Below are 15942 nucleotides of genomic sequence, written 5' to 3' on the forward strand. Positions count from 1 at the left end.
GCTGTTCCTTAATGTCCCTAAATGCTCGGTTTTGGCGGGTGGACCATTTCCATTCTTGCCCCTTTTTTAGTAGCTGGTGGAGGGGTTCTAGGATGGATGCCCTATTTTCAATAAATTTTCCATAATAGGTTACCAACCCGAGAAATGATCGTAACTCCTGGACCGTGGTGGGAGCTGGGGCTTCTTTTATTGCCCTTACTCTGTCTTTTAATGGATGTAAGCCTGACTCGTCTACTTTATATCCCAGGTACGTCACTTGTGGGGCCAGAAAAACACATTTTTCCCTTTTTAGCCGTACGCCTGCCTTTGCGAAACGCCTGAGCACTTCCTCCAGGTTCCTTAAGTGTTCCCTGTTTGTCCTACCCGTGATTAAGACATTGTCCAAATAAATCGGCACCTGCGGTAGTCCCTGCAGAATATTTTCCATCGTACGCTGGAATATAGCGCAGGCTGATGACACTCCAAAAGGTAGCCTAGTATAACGAAAAAGGCCCTTCAGGGTGTTGATCGTAGCGAACTTCTGGGAGCCCTTGTCCAGTTTTAACTGCAGGTAGGCGTGGCTCATGTCTAGTTTCGTGAACAAAAGCCCACCTGCCAATTTGGCATATAGGTCATCTATTTTCGGGATTGGGTATTTGTCCAGCAGTGCGTATTTGTTTACTGTCTGTTTGAAATCTCCACAGAGACGTATCGAACCATCTGGCTTCAAAATTGGTACCACTGGCGCTGCCCATTCCGTAAACTGTACTGGTCTTATAATGCTGTCGCGCCGTAACCTTTCTATTTCGTCATCTACTTTCTTCCTTAATGCAAAAGGTACTGGCCTGGCCTTACAAAATTTCGGAAGGGCTTCTGGGTCCACGTGCAAAGTTGCTTTGGCGCCTATGATTTCCCCCAAACCTTCCTGGAAGACCTCCGGGTATTTTTGGAGTACTCCACTCAACTGCCCACTTCCACTCTGGAAAATTTTCATCCAATCTAATTTTAGGTCTTTCAGCCAGTTCCATCCAATTAAGCTCAGTCCGGAGCCCTCTACTATCGTCAACGGTAATCTGAGCAATTGTTTCTCATATTCCACAGGTACATGAGTCGTGCCTAGAACTTCGAGGGGTTCCCCCGTGTAGGTTTTAAGTTTCGTCGATGTTTTTGTTAGGGTTAGTGGCTGGAGTCCATCTTTGATTTTTCTAAATGCTGCCACTCCCATTACTGATACGGCCGCACCCGTGTCTATTTCCATTATTGTCGGCCGCCCGTTCACCCGTGGGGTAATCCTAATGGGTTCTGCTTTCTTTGTTGTAATATTATATAATTGTTCCCCTTCGGAGGAGGATGGGGCGTCTAGGTTGTGTACTTCCCTGCGTCCCCACCTGCTATTCCTCTTTTGCCACCTCCTTCTAGGGTTTCTGTCGTTGTTACCCCACTCTGTCTGGTGCCAGAAATGGTCCTTCTCTGTTGGGGGAGCCTCAGCCGGTACTTCCCTCTGTCTCCAGTTAGTCCTGGCAAAGTTGGGGGCAGTTCTGGGGTTTTCCTTTTTCCCTCTATTCCTCAGGTTTTTCCTGAGAGCGGCTATCTGGTAGCAGGACCCGTTGTGGTAGTCCCTCTCACAGGTATCTACCTCCATTGGCGTGCCCTGTAGTTCCTACGCCCCACTTGCTGCCTTTTCTAGGGACAGTGCGAGCTGTAACGCCTGCCTGAAGTCTAGCTCCGTTTCCGCCAACAGGCGTTTCTGTATTGCGAGGTCGTTTATACCACACACTAACCGGTCCCGAAGCATTTCATTTAGCGCCGGGCCGAACTCACATTTTTCCGCCAGCCCTCTCAGGCGGGTCAAGAAATTTGTGACTGACTCCCTGTCTTCCCGCTTCGCTGTGTGGAATCTGTACCTACGCAAAATGAGGGGTGGTTTTGGGTCATAGTGCTCTTTCACCAATTCCGTTACTTCTTGGAAAGTTTTCGTGTCCGGCGCATCGGGATAAGTCAGACTACGTATAATGGCGAAAGCGGAGGGTCCGCACGCCGACAGCAGGATAAGCCGTCTCCTTTCGTCCGTCAGTATATCATTTGCCCGGAAGTAACACATTCTCTCCACATACTGGGACCAGTCCTCAATAGCCGGGTCGAATGCCTCTAACCTCCCAAAAAATGGCATTTTTAAAATGGCAAGGCTTACCCTCCGAGTGCGGCAGCTGGTCTCCACAAAATTCGTAGTTTACCTCGTCGCCACTGTAGTAATCCACGGGAGGCAGGAGTTCCGTCACCACACCAATATTTATTTACAATAACGATATTACAGGAGCAGCTACGAACAGTGCTGCTACCAGTCCAGTCAACTTAAGACTGGCTCACAAAGCCTACACAGGTGATTATATGGGCCCCCTCAATGAGCTATCATTGAGGGAGCTCATACTCCAATTGGCCAACCAATAAAGCCAATTGGAGTTCATTACAGCTTTAATCTATGTTACTCTTTAAATCTCTCTGTATTTGTTAAACTAAGGGGGGGCATAAAGGAGTATTGTATAATCATCCAACTTTTCATGTTTAATCAATGTTTTTCTCTTGTTAAAACTAATTAGTGGTCCTGTGCCTCTATTCCTCAACATTTTATAAAAACATAAAGTTACTGTCTTTTGAGGATCTGGGATCTTCAGATCCAGTTATAACAATTGGGATCATAACACAGATGTCGGAGTTGTTATTCAATGAAAATATTAAAGGACAAGCGACAACAGACACAGTGAAATATTGTTCAATGTAGAAGAGCACTTTATTGAGTGGATAACATACTTATGAAGCTGAAGACATTCCCACTTTCACACTCCTAGTCAATTTAATGGTTACCTTTTAAGAACAAAGCCGTATCAACAATCACGGCATTAAAAACATATTTAACTTATCAAACAGCATCTCATTATGATATTTTAAGTTGGCAACACCTTTTGAATTTACCTGTCAACGGGTTCCCCACTTGGGATAGGGTTCCTCCATGGTTTGTGACATTTCTGAACTGGTGCGAATTACATAGCCTTCAGAAACTGGCTAGACTCCATGAAAATTGTGGGGGTTCTGAAATGCCCTCGCCCAAATTGGAACCGGCAGTGTTGGGACTGCTGGATGCGATCTCACCACCTGCACCCATAACTTGCGCCTTTCAAAATTCCCAGTGACAGGAATGGCAGTAAGAATCCCAGAATCTGACTTCGTCCACTATTTTTAAAGCACAGCCAATGCAGTTGGTCTAAATTGGGATGGGAAATTCTGGGCTTTTAACTAATTTTTAATAGGATTTCCTCCTACTTTATATTTAACCATTGTTTTCTCTTGTTCAACTCTTGTTTTCTAACTAATTATCCGCTCAACATCAATGTCCTCCTCTGCTCTTTCCTGTGCTTGCTTTATATTTAGGCTGTTTATGTTTCTTGTAGATCTCCCCCACCCCATCAACTTCTCTATTTACCCTTTCCACAAGGACATGGGTCCCGTCCCACTTCAGATAGAGCCTATAACCATCGGTACAGCTTCTTCCTGTTCTGGAACTAGTGTCAATGTCCCATGAAAAGGAATCCTTCTTTCCCATACAGCCCTTTAACCATGTTTTAATTATTTTGATCTTCCTGCTCTTATGCCAACTGACACATGCTTTGACTAATAATTCAGAGATTACTACCCTCAAGGTGCTGTTTTTTAATTGGAAAAAAATATATATTCTTCACGACAATGTTTAAAAGTCAAAGAGACAGATTTGCACGCAGATTAAATTGATGTTCCCTTGAAATAGTAATTAAGCAAGTTATTGTAGTTTACAAAATTTTATATAAAAGTGCCATAATGGTTTTACTGTTTTCAATCCGTTCAGACCAAACTCCAACTCCAACTCGTTTCCTTAAGAATTGTGAAGAGGTGGGATTATTTAATGAGCTGACAAGTCCATTTGAAAATGAATTTAAGAAGGCAGATGATGACATCAAAAGGTGAATAATATATTAATCTCTACGCTTTCTTAATGTTGAAATGTGATTTCACATCTACAATTGGTACAATTCAACTGAATTTTCAGATCATGTGTGGAGTGATGCTTGGGGTCTTGGGAGAGGGGGGATTAAAAAGTTGTAGAGAATATTATCATTGGAAAAATATTAAGGAATCTGCAATTCATTGGTGTCACTTGACGAACATATGTTTTGTGACCTCTTTATAGTATTGTACGTTATTCTGAAGCAACAGTCTCGGTTTAACTTTATATGGTTTGTCCTTGAAGCTGTATGCAATGCCTTTGCCATTTTTGAAGATACTAAAAATATATGTGAATGTTACAATTTTTGAAATGCATGGATAGAACTGTCTTGGGAGGGGGAGATTAAATCTTTACAAATGTTATCATAGGAACATTATTAAGGAATCTGGCATTCATTAGTGTCTTCAAAAATAAGCATTTCTTTGCTTGGAATAACTATGTTCTTAATCAAAACATAAAATGTAACTGAACTAAGGGACTTACATTTTATCATATCGCTTCACTAATTATTACCCTTACGTCGACAATCAATTTCAACATAATGTTTTCTCCCACTATTCATGTCTTCAGTGCTCAACTAGCTGATTATTTTAATTTATTTCCCAATTTTGTCCAAGAGAAACAGTGCATTTTCGAAATCATGGCCTTGGATGTATCATTTTGGGCATGATTCAGGTAGAATGCACACCTCACAGACCTAAAAAGGCCAGTGGCTAATAATGAGAGGGTAAGAAGTCTTACAACACCAGGTTAAAGTCCAACAGGTTTGTTTCAAACACGAGCTTTCGGAGCACGGCTCCTTCTTCAGGTGAAGGATAATGAGAGGATGAGAGCAAATTAGGATAGCCTCACGTGCAGCTCTCCAGTTGCAAGGGAACAGCAAGATTAGCTGTCTCAAATGCTAACTTAGAGATTGCGAAGAATCTGGTGGGGTGGAGGAGGAAATTGGTAGGGGGTCAATGTTAGATGGCAGCAGCCTGTGGTTTTATAGTGAAGATATGAGGATAACTGTTCCTCCTGGATACACAAAAAGATGAGCAAAAAAAGTTTAGCTTGCATTTTGGGTGGTAGCCTCCAGTAGTCCCTTTAAGGACTGCTGGTATGGTTCCTTAATTGCTGCGTTCCTGAATACACAAGAGTGTGCGCACATGCTGTGATCATTCGCAATCTAATTTGTCAAAAGATCCTGATGCCAGTTCCAATGGGTAGCCTTAATCAATGTGGTGGGAGGAAAACCTTCGATGGGGAGTGAACTGACCGCGAGATTTGTTGTAACTTATTAAAATTGTTTGAAATTAACATTGATATTATTATTTCACTGAAGTATCCGCATTTGATCTAATTGCATAGATGCCGTTGGATATGTCGCCACTTGCATTACCACCAGTTAGGACAAAAGTGGAGGATATGCCGATTGTGGAAACAACTCATCAGAATAGTCCCTTGCCTCACCCAGAGTCAACCACCAGTGATGAAAAGGTACTAGGCCTATATTAACAATTTGTTTAAGTTGCAGTTTCAGATTTTCTGAAGAAAGTGAAAGTTAAATTACAGAGAGGAAACTAAAGGTAATATGAGACATGTTTCTCATTGCATAAAGCTAAAAACAGTAGAGCTCAGCTGACTTTGATTCTCCGTTCTTTCATGCCGGCGGGATTATCTGTTCCTGCTGCTGCCGTGAATGGAGATTTGGCTGAGCGGCAAATTCTCTGCCTTCGTTGGCAACGGTAGCAAGAGGGACTCGTAAAGGAGAATCCCACCCCTGATTTATTAAAGCTGTCTAAAAATATATGGCAAATGATTTTGAAATTAAATTGCTCCATGAAATGAATATGTTTGAAACACATAAACTTTTCAAAAATCATTGGCATTATCCTTTGCAGCAACTTAATTTCCAGATGTGTCTTTGGAAATTAGAATGTTTCATTAGAAAAATGCACATGAAAGAAACCCTGAGGGATAAAATCATGTACGTAGTTGCTGATATTCACAGTTACGGAACAAACCACATGTTCACCACATGGAAATGTGCCTCAGGAAGGATTTGTCAGAAGAAATAACTGACAGAAACCAGGCTCAGAGGAAGTTGTCATTTAGATTAGTTTGGATAAGATTGTCTGTATTTATATTAAATCTGATTACCATAGATATTTGGCTGTTGATATAGTAGAAGCATTTTAGTCACAACCAGGACAGTAAACATGTTCAAGACCCTTGAGGCTGTCAGTCAAACCGAATAAAATTTGCCATTAACTGAAGAGCTAAGCAGAAGGAAAGCATTCAAATTTTTCAGGGAAGAGGAAAGCATTACTCAAAGTTGTCTTGAAAGAGAGCTCCCTAAAATTGATTAGAGTGGATGGTGGCAGCCACTGAGAGTCTTACATTCTGAACTACAGAAGGATGCATGATGGGTTGCAATTCAGATGATGAGAGGTAGAACAATCACACTCCTGTTACATGAGTTTGGGTCCAGATGAAATTCTGCTTGTCTGCAAAATGCAGTATCCTCGGAAGATAAAATGAAGAAAGCTGGACCAAAACTGCAAGATCACTAATGTGCATGAAAATAGTTGTTTGTTACATCATTAGAAAAAGTGAAATAAAATCAGAGGATGCTGGAAACACAGGCAGCGTCTATGGAGGGAGAAACAAAGTTAACGTTTCAAGTTGACCACCTTTCATCAACTGGAAAAGGTTTCTGGTTTGTATTAGTTGTGAACATGCTTTGAATTTTTTAAGACTATTCAGGATTTTTTTAAGACACAGACAATATATAATATTTGCAGATTTAGATACACTCATCCCGAATCACCACAATTCTAAACCCTCAGACATGTATTGGCAACATTTTTATCAACCAGACAGTTAAAATATGTTAGAAAAGTTGACTTTTATGCAATATCACATGTTTAATTCAGTAACAACATTTTTTTAATGAAAATTTTTGTGGCAACTTGTCCACAAAAAGACAGTCGAAAAGACTTGGTGAAAGTTAATCTTCTTTAATACATAAAAATAACAAAGTTTAAAATACAGTATGGACTCAAAAATGGGAGCAGCTAGTTATGTAACATAGATACAGAGAAGATAGGAGCAGGAGAAGGCCTTTTGGCCCTTTGAGCCTGCTCCGCCATTCATCACGATCATGGCTGATCATCCAACTCAATATCCTAATCCTGCTTTCTCCCCAAAACTTTTCATTCCATTTGCCTTAAGTGCTCTGCCTAGCCACCTCTTGAATATATGCAATGTTTTAGCATCAACTACTTCCCGTGGTACATAGAACATAGAACATAGAACAGTACAGCACAGAACAGGCCCTTCGGCCCTCGATGTTGTGCTGAGCAATGATCACCCCACTTAAACCCACGTAACCCGTATACCCGTAACCCAACAATCCCCCCATTAACCTTACACTACGGGCAATTTAGCATGGCCAATCCACCTAACCCGCACATCTTTGGACTGTGGGAGGAAACCGGAGCACCCGGAGGAAACCCACGCACACACAGGGAGGACGTGCAGACTCCACACAGACAGTGACCCAGCCGGGAATCGAACCTGGGACCCTGGAGCTGTGAAGCATTGATGCTAACCACCATGCTACCGTGAGGCCCCCTATTGTAATGAATTCCACAGGCTCACCACTCTTTGGGTGAATAAATGTCTCCTCATCTCTGACCAAAATGGTTTACCCTGAATCCTCAGACTGTGACCCCTGGTTCTGGACACGCCCACCATCGGGAACATCTTCCCTGCATCTACCCTGTCTAGTCCTGTTAGAATGTTATAGAACATAGAACGATACAGCGCAGTACAGGCCCTTCGGCCCACGATGTTGCACCGACATGGGAAGTCAAAAACTAAAGGCCATCTAACCTACACTATGCCATTATCATCCACATGCTTATCCAATAAACTTTTAAATGCCCTCAATGTTGGCGAGTTCACTACTGTTGCAGGTAGGGCATTCCACGGCCTCACCACTCTTTGCGTAAAAAACCTACCTCTGACATCTGTCCTATATCTATTACCCCTCAATTTAAGGCTATGTCCCCTCGTGCTAGCCACCTCCATCCGCGGGAGAAGGCTCTCACTGTCCACCCTATCTAACCCGCTGATCATTTTGTATGCCTCTATTAAGTCACCTCTTAACCTTCTCTCTAACGAGAACAACCTCAAGTCCATCAGCCTTTCCTCATAAGATTTTCCCTCCATACCAGGCAACATCCTGGTAAATCTCCTCTGCACCCGTTCCAAAGCTTCCACGTCCTTCCTATAATGAGGCGACCAGAACTGTACGCAATACTCCAAATGCGGCCGTACCAGAGTTTTGTACAGCTGCAACATGACCTCATGGCTCCAGTACTCAATCCCTCTACCAATAAAGGCCAACACACCATAGGCCTTCTTCACAACCCTATCAACCTGGGTGGCAACTTTCAGGGATCTATGTACATGGACACCGAGATCCCTCTGCTCATCCACACTGCCAAGAATTTTACCATTGGCCAAATATTCCGCATTCCTGTTTTTCTTTCCAAAGTGAATCACCTCACACTTCTCTACATTAAACTCCATTTGCCACCTCTCAGCCCAGCTCTGCAGCTTATCTATGTCCCTCTGTAACCTGCAACATCCTTCCACACTGTCTACAACTCCACCAACTTTAGTGTCGTCTGCAAATTTACTCACCCAACCTTCTGTGCCCTCCTCTAGGTCATTTATAAAAATGACAAACAGCAACGGCCCCAGAACAGATCCTTGTGGTACGCCACTCGTAACTGAACTCCATTCTGAACATTTGCCATCAACCACCACCCTCTGTCTTCTTTCAACTAGCCAATTTCTGATCCACATCTCTAAATCACCCTCAATCCCCAGCCTCCGTATTTTCTGCAATAGCCGACCGTGGGGAACCTTATCAAACGCTTTGCTGAAATCCATATACACCACATCAACTGCTCTGCCCTCGTCTACCTGTTCAGTCACCTTCTCAAAGAACTCGATAAGGTTTGTGAGGCATGACCTACCCTTCAGAAAACCATGCTGACTATCCCTAATCATATTATTCCTATCTAGATGATTATAAATCGTATCTCTTATAATCCTCTCCAAGACTTTACCCACAACAGACGTGAGGCTCACCGGCCTATAGTTACCGGGGTTATCTCTACTCCCCTTCTTGAACAAAGGGACCACATTTGCTACCCTCCAGTCCTCTGGCACTATTCCTGTAGCCAATGATGACATAAAAATCAAAGCCAAAGGCTCAGCAATCTCTTCCCTGGCTTCCCAGAGAATCCTAGGATAAATCCCATCAGGCCCCGGGGACTTATCTATTTTCACCTTGTCCAGAATTGCCAACACTTCTTCCCTACGCACCTCAATGCCATCTATTCTAATAGCCTGGGTCTCAGCATTCTCCTCCACAACATTATCTTTTTCCTGAGTGAATACTGACGAAAAGTATTCATTTAGTATCTCGCTTATCTCCTCAGCCTCCACACACAATTTCCCACCACTGTCCTTGACTGGCCCTACTCTTACCCTAGTCATTCTTTTATTCCTGACATACCTATAGAAAGCTTTTGGGTTTTCCTTGATCCTACCTGCCAAAGACTTCTCATGTCCCCTCCTTGCTCGTCTTAGCTCTCTCTTTAGACCTTTCCTCGCTTCCTTGTAACTATCAAGCGCCCCAACTGAAACTTCAAGCCTCATCTTCACATAGGCCTCCTTCTTTCTCTTAACAAGAGATTCCACTTCTTTGGTAAACCACGGTTCCCTCGCTTTACCCCTTCCTCCCTGCCTGACTGGTACGTACTTATCAAGAACACGCAATAGCTGTTCCTTGAACAAGCTCCACATATCCAGAGCGTATATATGATTATAAGTCTCTATGAGATCCCCCCTCATTCGTCTGAACTCTAGCGAGAACAATCCTTACCTAGTCAGTCTCTCCTCATATGACAGTCCGGCCATCTCTGGAATCAGTCTGGTAAACCTTCGCTGCACACCCTCGAGAGCAAGAACATCCTTCCTCAGAAAAGGAGACCAAAACAGCACACAATATTCCAGGTGTGGTCTCACCAAGGCCCTGTATAATTGCAGCAACACATCCCTGCTTCTATACTCAAAACCTCTCGCAATGCAGGCCAACATACCATCTGCCTTCTTTACCACCTGCTGCACCTGCATGCTTACCTTCAGGGACTGGTGCACAAGGACACCCAGGTTCCTCTGCACACTCCCTTCTCCCAATTTACAACCATTCAGGTAGTAATCTGCCTTCCTGTTTTGGCTTCCAAAGTGAATAAGTGAATAACCTCACACTTATCCAAATTATACTATTATATTATTATATTTGTTGGACATCAAAATAACAATAACTGAATAGAATATGATATAACCACAGATAAAATATGAATATACGCAGGTAATAACAACTAGTGATGTCACAGCACTTACTGATGACATCAGCAATGGATTTAAATAAGAAGATGCATAATAATAACACTCGTTAGCACTTCTCCCTTAAATTTAAATTCCCCTTAAAGACAGAAATACAATGAAATTTATGCCTTAATTATACACCAGTCTACAGGAGCTTTGCGCATATACTGTGATCTGTGCCGTAACACCAGTGACTCCATCAACTCCTCCACCATTTTGCCTTTCATGGCATAGGACACTGTCCTCAGTTTGAAAAAGCGAGAAGCAGCCTGAGGATCTACGAACAATTTAACTGTAGTCCCCCCCAATGTACCCGTATATTTTCAGGATATCTTGAACTTCAGGGAATGACACCCTCTATCACTTTTGTGTGATTTATCTCATCCCAGTTCAACTGAATTTCCCTGAGCCAGTCATGCATGAGTAGACTAGGTCTATGCCCTTTTACCACCAGGAACTGTGCTTTTGCTTCTAGGTTGTTATATGCAATTTTCACCTCTAATGCTCTAAGCAATCGTATAGTCTCACTGGTATACATCAAAGGCTGATTCCTGCCTGAGTAATGCATGATGCTTGCTTAGAACCCGAAATCTTCCTGAAGGCCTCCTTACTGATTACCAATGGAGAGGCTCCTGTGTCCACTTCCATCTTAATTTTCTGTCCATTGACCTTCACTGCAGCACAAATAGGCTCTCCATAACCCCCACTCATATTAAATATGTCATAATAGTGCTCCTCTTCCTGGTCTGAGCTTTCCAAGCGATGCAACTTCAAATGAGCCTTCGACTTTCTCTTAGCACCCTGGCACTTCTTCACTAAATGCCCCTTCTTGATGCACTGGTGACAAACAGCATCCATAAACTTACAATGATTCACATAGTGTGACTTTCAACACCTAAAACCTTTTTACTTGCAGCTTCTTTTTCTACTTGATGTAGTGCACCTGCCTGCGTGCCGCCATTGGCCTTTTGAATATAATTTGCAATGTTGGCAGTCACTCCCATGCCCTGAAAAATTTCTGGAGCCTTCTTAAAAATAAGTGCTGCTGCTCCCAGTAAACGCTGCTGAATGGTGTCATCTTTATTGCCACAAACTAGTCTGCCCCGTGGCATATATTACAAAACAGCACCAAACCCATACTATTCAGAGAGCTGATGCAATTCAGCAATAAAGTTAACTACAGACTGCCCTGTCTTCGAAAATGACAATGGACCTAAATCCGCAAATTAAATATCCCCCGGTTTCCGTGTTGTCGCTAAATTTTTCACTTGCTTGTAAGTCTTCGCCCCACACACACTCAGGAGAATTGAGCACTTGCAATCCTATTTGCGAAGAAAAAGTATTCCAACCTTTCCACATATTCAGCCCAGTTCTCATTCTCTTTCACAAACTCACTGATAGACCCAAACATAGCCATGGTGCTGCTAACTTGTCTTCTGTTAGTAAACTTCGCAAAACTTAGTTTTGAGCTTGCTGAAACTCAATTTATTTTATTCTTATCGCCAAAAAGATGTGTATTATGATCCCAGACCAGACCCCAACTAGGATACTGGACAGAAACCTCAATATGTTATTTAATTTGTAAGGCTATGAGGAAAGGAGACTTCACTCCAGGATTGATTCCACGCACAAGTAGGAATATAGTATATTAAAACAGACTTTATTAATTAAAAAAAAAATACATTTAGAATATCCAATCATTTTTTTTCCAATTAAGGGGCAATTTATTGTGGCCAATTCACCTACCCTGCACATCTTTGGGTTGTGGGGGTGAAACCCACGCAGACACGGGGGAAAATGTGCAAACTCCACACGGTCAGTGACCCAGGGCCGAGTCCTCAGCGCCGTAAGCAGTAGTGCTAACCACTACCCCACCGTGCCGTCTACAAACTTTATTACCACCACAGTTTTACTACCTTTAACATCACAGAAATGTAGCTTACAATTACCAGAAAAATATTGTTTAACAATAAAATGAAACCATTTAAACTCCTAACTGCTATCTTTTAATGTCTACTCAAGCAAAACCCATTTCAGGTCAAAATCCACTTTTAAATAGAAGTAGTAATCACAGGTTTACTTTCCAAACATTGGATTGAGATCTTTTGAGACTGCTTGAAAGGGAGAGACTGAAACCCTGTCAGAATAATGCAAAATCTCTGCTATATTCTTCAGAAACTGCTTCTCAGCTGGCCTTCCAGCCAAAAACTAAATTCTGCCTGCTGGCTAGAGACCAGGTACAGTCCTAGCTCCTTCCTTTAGTTACATTATTTTACTAAAGCCAAATGTCTCTAATTATCTACTCCTCAGGAAACCCTTTACGTGAACAAAATTTCATTAGCAAATCTTTTACGATGCTTTAAGTGCACCTTTGTCTTCAAAAGGCCTGCTACCTTTCAAACCAGGATTTTTAAAAATATGACTGCGCCAGTCACATACTAATCCAGGCTTTTAACCCTTACTGCAACAACTACATATTACACAATATATCTGAAATTCCTACATTCATCACAGTGGTAACTTGACCACGAAAAGGTAGTCAAAAAGATGTGGTGAAAGTTAATCTTGTTTAATATATAAAACTAACAAAGTTTAAAATACAATATGGATCGAAAACAGGAGCAGCTAGTTAAACTTTGAAATAACAATAACTTATTAGAATTAGGACTAACGCCAGTTAAATATGAATATACAAAGTTAACAACAACAGCTAATGACGTCACAGCACTTATTGATAACATCAGCAATGGATTTAAATCAGAAGAATCATAATAATAACACTCTATGACAATTTTATCTTCTGATCCAACTGAAACGTATTCTACATCCTGGACAAGGGATGTAGTTGACTTATTCCTAGCCATTTGCCAAAATCACCTTTTAACCAACCACATAGTAGTCCAAGAAAGCAGGACTGCAGGCTGATTTTTGTTGCTTTGATATTGTGTCTGATTGCCAATTGATACACTACTGCAGCAAAACATAGAGATCAGGCAATTTTGTTTCAGAGAAATAAAGGCATTAACTCATGTTCTGCTATACTGTTGTACAAGAGTAGAGTGACCAGAATTTGATGTAACTGGAGGGGGACTGATTTTACTTCACACTTTGAGTTGCTACTCATTAAACAATGTCCCTCTGAAACAATGCAGTTTTAATTTTCAGCAGTTTAGTGACTCAGTCAGAAATACCAACCACAAGGTAGGAAGGCATACCATTTTCCGATAAGAAAAATTAACCCTTATATTGTGGTATAAAATATTTTTCTTTTCTAAGAATATTGTCGTATAAAATTTAATTACTCAAATTCGCTGTAAAATTTTAACCTATTGAGGTATTTATTTAAATTAATGTGACCATGCTTCATGGGAAATAAAAGTTTATTTTTATATGTAGATTTTATACATGGGATTGAGATTTATTACCTCATAAATCCTTGGAAACATTTAGAATCAAAGGGAGGGTTGTGTCTTTAAGTGAAATCAACAACTTGTATTTCAAATTCAGTTTGAGGGCAATAAACCTGAGTCCCACACTAGTGCTTTAGTGTTAAACAAAGGTGCTTACATAAGAACGATGACAGATTTAGCACTAGTGGACTGGGCAGAAAGACTAAAAGGTAGGACAGTTGATGATCAGTGGCAGATATTTCAGGAGATATTCAATTCCTCCCAACTAAAATATATTCCAGAGCGGAAGAAAGATTGTAAGAGGCGGAAAATGCATCCATGGTGAAGCAAGGAAGTTAAAGATAACATAAAGGCAAAAACAAAGGCATATACCATATTGCAAACGCCAATGGCACACTGGAGGATTGGGAAACCTTTAAAGACCAACAGAGTTTTACTAAAAGAGTGATAAAAAGAGCAAAGGTAAATTATAAAGAATTCATAAAATAGAAAAACTGATACCAAAAGATTGAATAAGTATATAAACTGGAAGAGAGTAGCTAAAGTCAATATTGGTCCTTTCAAGGATGAGATTGGGAGTTAATGATGGCGAACATAGAAATGGCAGAGACATTGACTCAATCTTGCTTCGGTTTTCACAGAGGACACTCAGACCATCCCAATAGTAACAGGTAATGCAGAGGTTGTGGAAGAGAAGGAGCCTTAAAACAATCACCATCACTAGGGGAAAGTACTGAGTAACCTATTGGGATTAGAGGCAGACAAGCCCCCAGGGCCTGGTGGCCTACATTCAAAGGCCTTAAAGGAAGTGAAAGCAGAAATAGTGGAAGCATTGGTATAGAACATTCCAAAATTCCCTGGATTCTGGAAAGGTTCCAGTGGATTGGAAAAAGACTAATGTAACACCCTTCTTCATAAAGGAAGAAAGGCTGGAACTAGGAAACCATAGACCATGTCTCTCATTGGGAATTTGATGGAATCCATTATTAAGAAAGTAGTAATGGAACTTTTGGAAAGTCAGAATGCAATCCATCAGAGTCATCATGGCTTTTTGAAAGCTAAATAATTTTAAGGAGGAGATAGATAGGTTTTTAATTAATTGCTGGATGAAGGGTTATGGGGAGCGGGCAGAAAGGTGGAGATGAGGCCGAGATATGATCAGCCATGATTGTATTGAATGACGGAGCAGGATTGAGGGGCTGGATTGCCTATCCCTGCTCCTAGTTCTGATGTTCTTATGTAACAATTGTGATTGGAAAATGAGAATGACTGAATATAGCTAGTCTTTTTTATATTTGTATGAGGTGCTCAAGTAAGTACTTTCAAACATTTTGAAACTGTCAGACTTTTATCTACACACATATTTGCATATATTTTATGAAATACATACATAAATATATATATATAGTCACTCACCATTTATGAATCTGTACTTTGTAATGTTTGGTTTAAATGTCATGCTGTCTGCAGGAAGAATATATTGCCATAATCAAGCTTTGAATGAGTATACATGCATTGAAAGGAATGCAGTTTGGAGTCTGAGGCAGCTTATTTGCTTTTGGGTTCTGGGGTTGAATTATTGACTCTGAGAGCCAAAACACCTCAAACTTCAAGTTCTTATTCATGTGCTTCAATCTCAGGGATGTCACTGAACGACTGCAGGGCATACTGAAGGGGGAGGGCAAACAGACAGTTCTCATGGTATACATTGGTACCAATAATGTAGGCAGAAAAAGGGATGAAGTCCTGAAAACAGAATTTAGGGAGCTAAGAGGTAAATTTAAAAAACAGGACCTGGAAGGTAATCCATAATCTATGGATTACTTCCAGTGCCCCGTGTTAGTGTAGAAATAGGAGGTTAGTCCTGATGAACGCATGGCTGGAGAAATGGTGCAAGAGGGAGGCTTTAGAATTCTGGGACATAGGGACTGTTTTTGTGGACAGTGGGACCTGTACAAAGCACCTGAACTGAAATAGGACCAGTGTCCTTGCAGGTAGGTTTGCACGTGCTGTTGGGGAGAGTTTAAACTAACTTGGCAGGGGCCTCGGATCCTGAGTGAAGGT

At 41.4% G+C, this 15942-nt stretch overlaps 1 protein-coding gene across 9 annotated transcripts in view; it reads left to right on the forward strand.

Annotated features, from left to right (window-relative positions):
• Nucleotides 1-15942, forward strand: part of atf2 (activating transcription factor 2) — a 226610-nt gene that overhangs the window by 92125 nt on the left and 118543 nt on the right. For all 9 annotated transcript variants that reach the window (XM_038789357.1, XM_038789352.1, XM_038789351.1 and 6 more), the window contains 2 exons: nucleotides 3857-3970; nucleotides 5364-5494. In XM_038789357.1, coding sequence (XP_038645285.1) covers nucleotides 3857-3970; nucleotides 5364-5494 — 245 coding nt within the window. The remainder of the gene's footprint in view (nucleotides 1-3856; nucleotides 3971-5363; nucleotides 5495-15942) is intronic.

Source organism: Scyliorhinus canicula, chromosome 2 (assembly GCF_902713615.1).
Source record: "Scyliorhinus canicula chromosome 2, sScyCan1.1, whole genome shotgun sequence".
NCBI classification, from domain to species: Eukaryota; Metazoa; Chordata; class Chondrichthyes; order Carcharhiniformes; family Scyliorhinidae; genus Scyliorhinus; species Scyliorhinus canicula.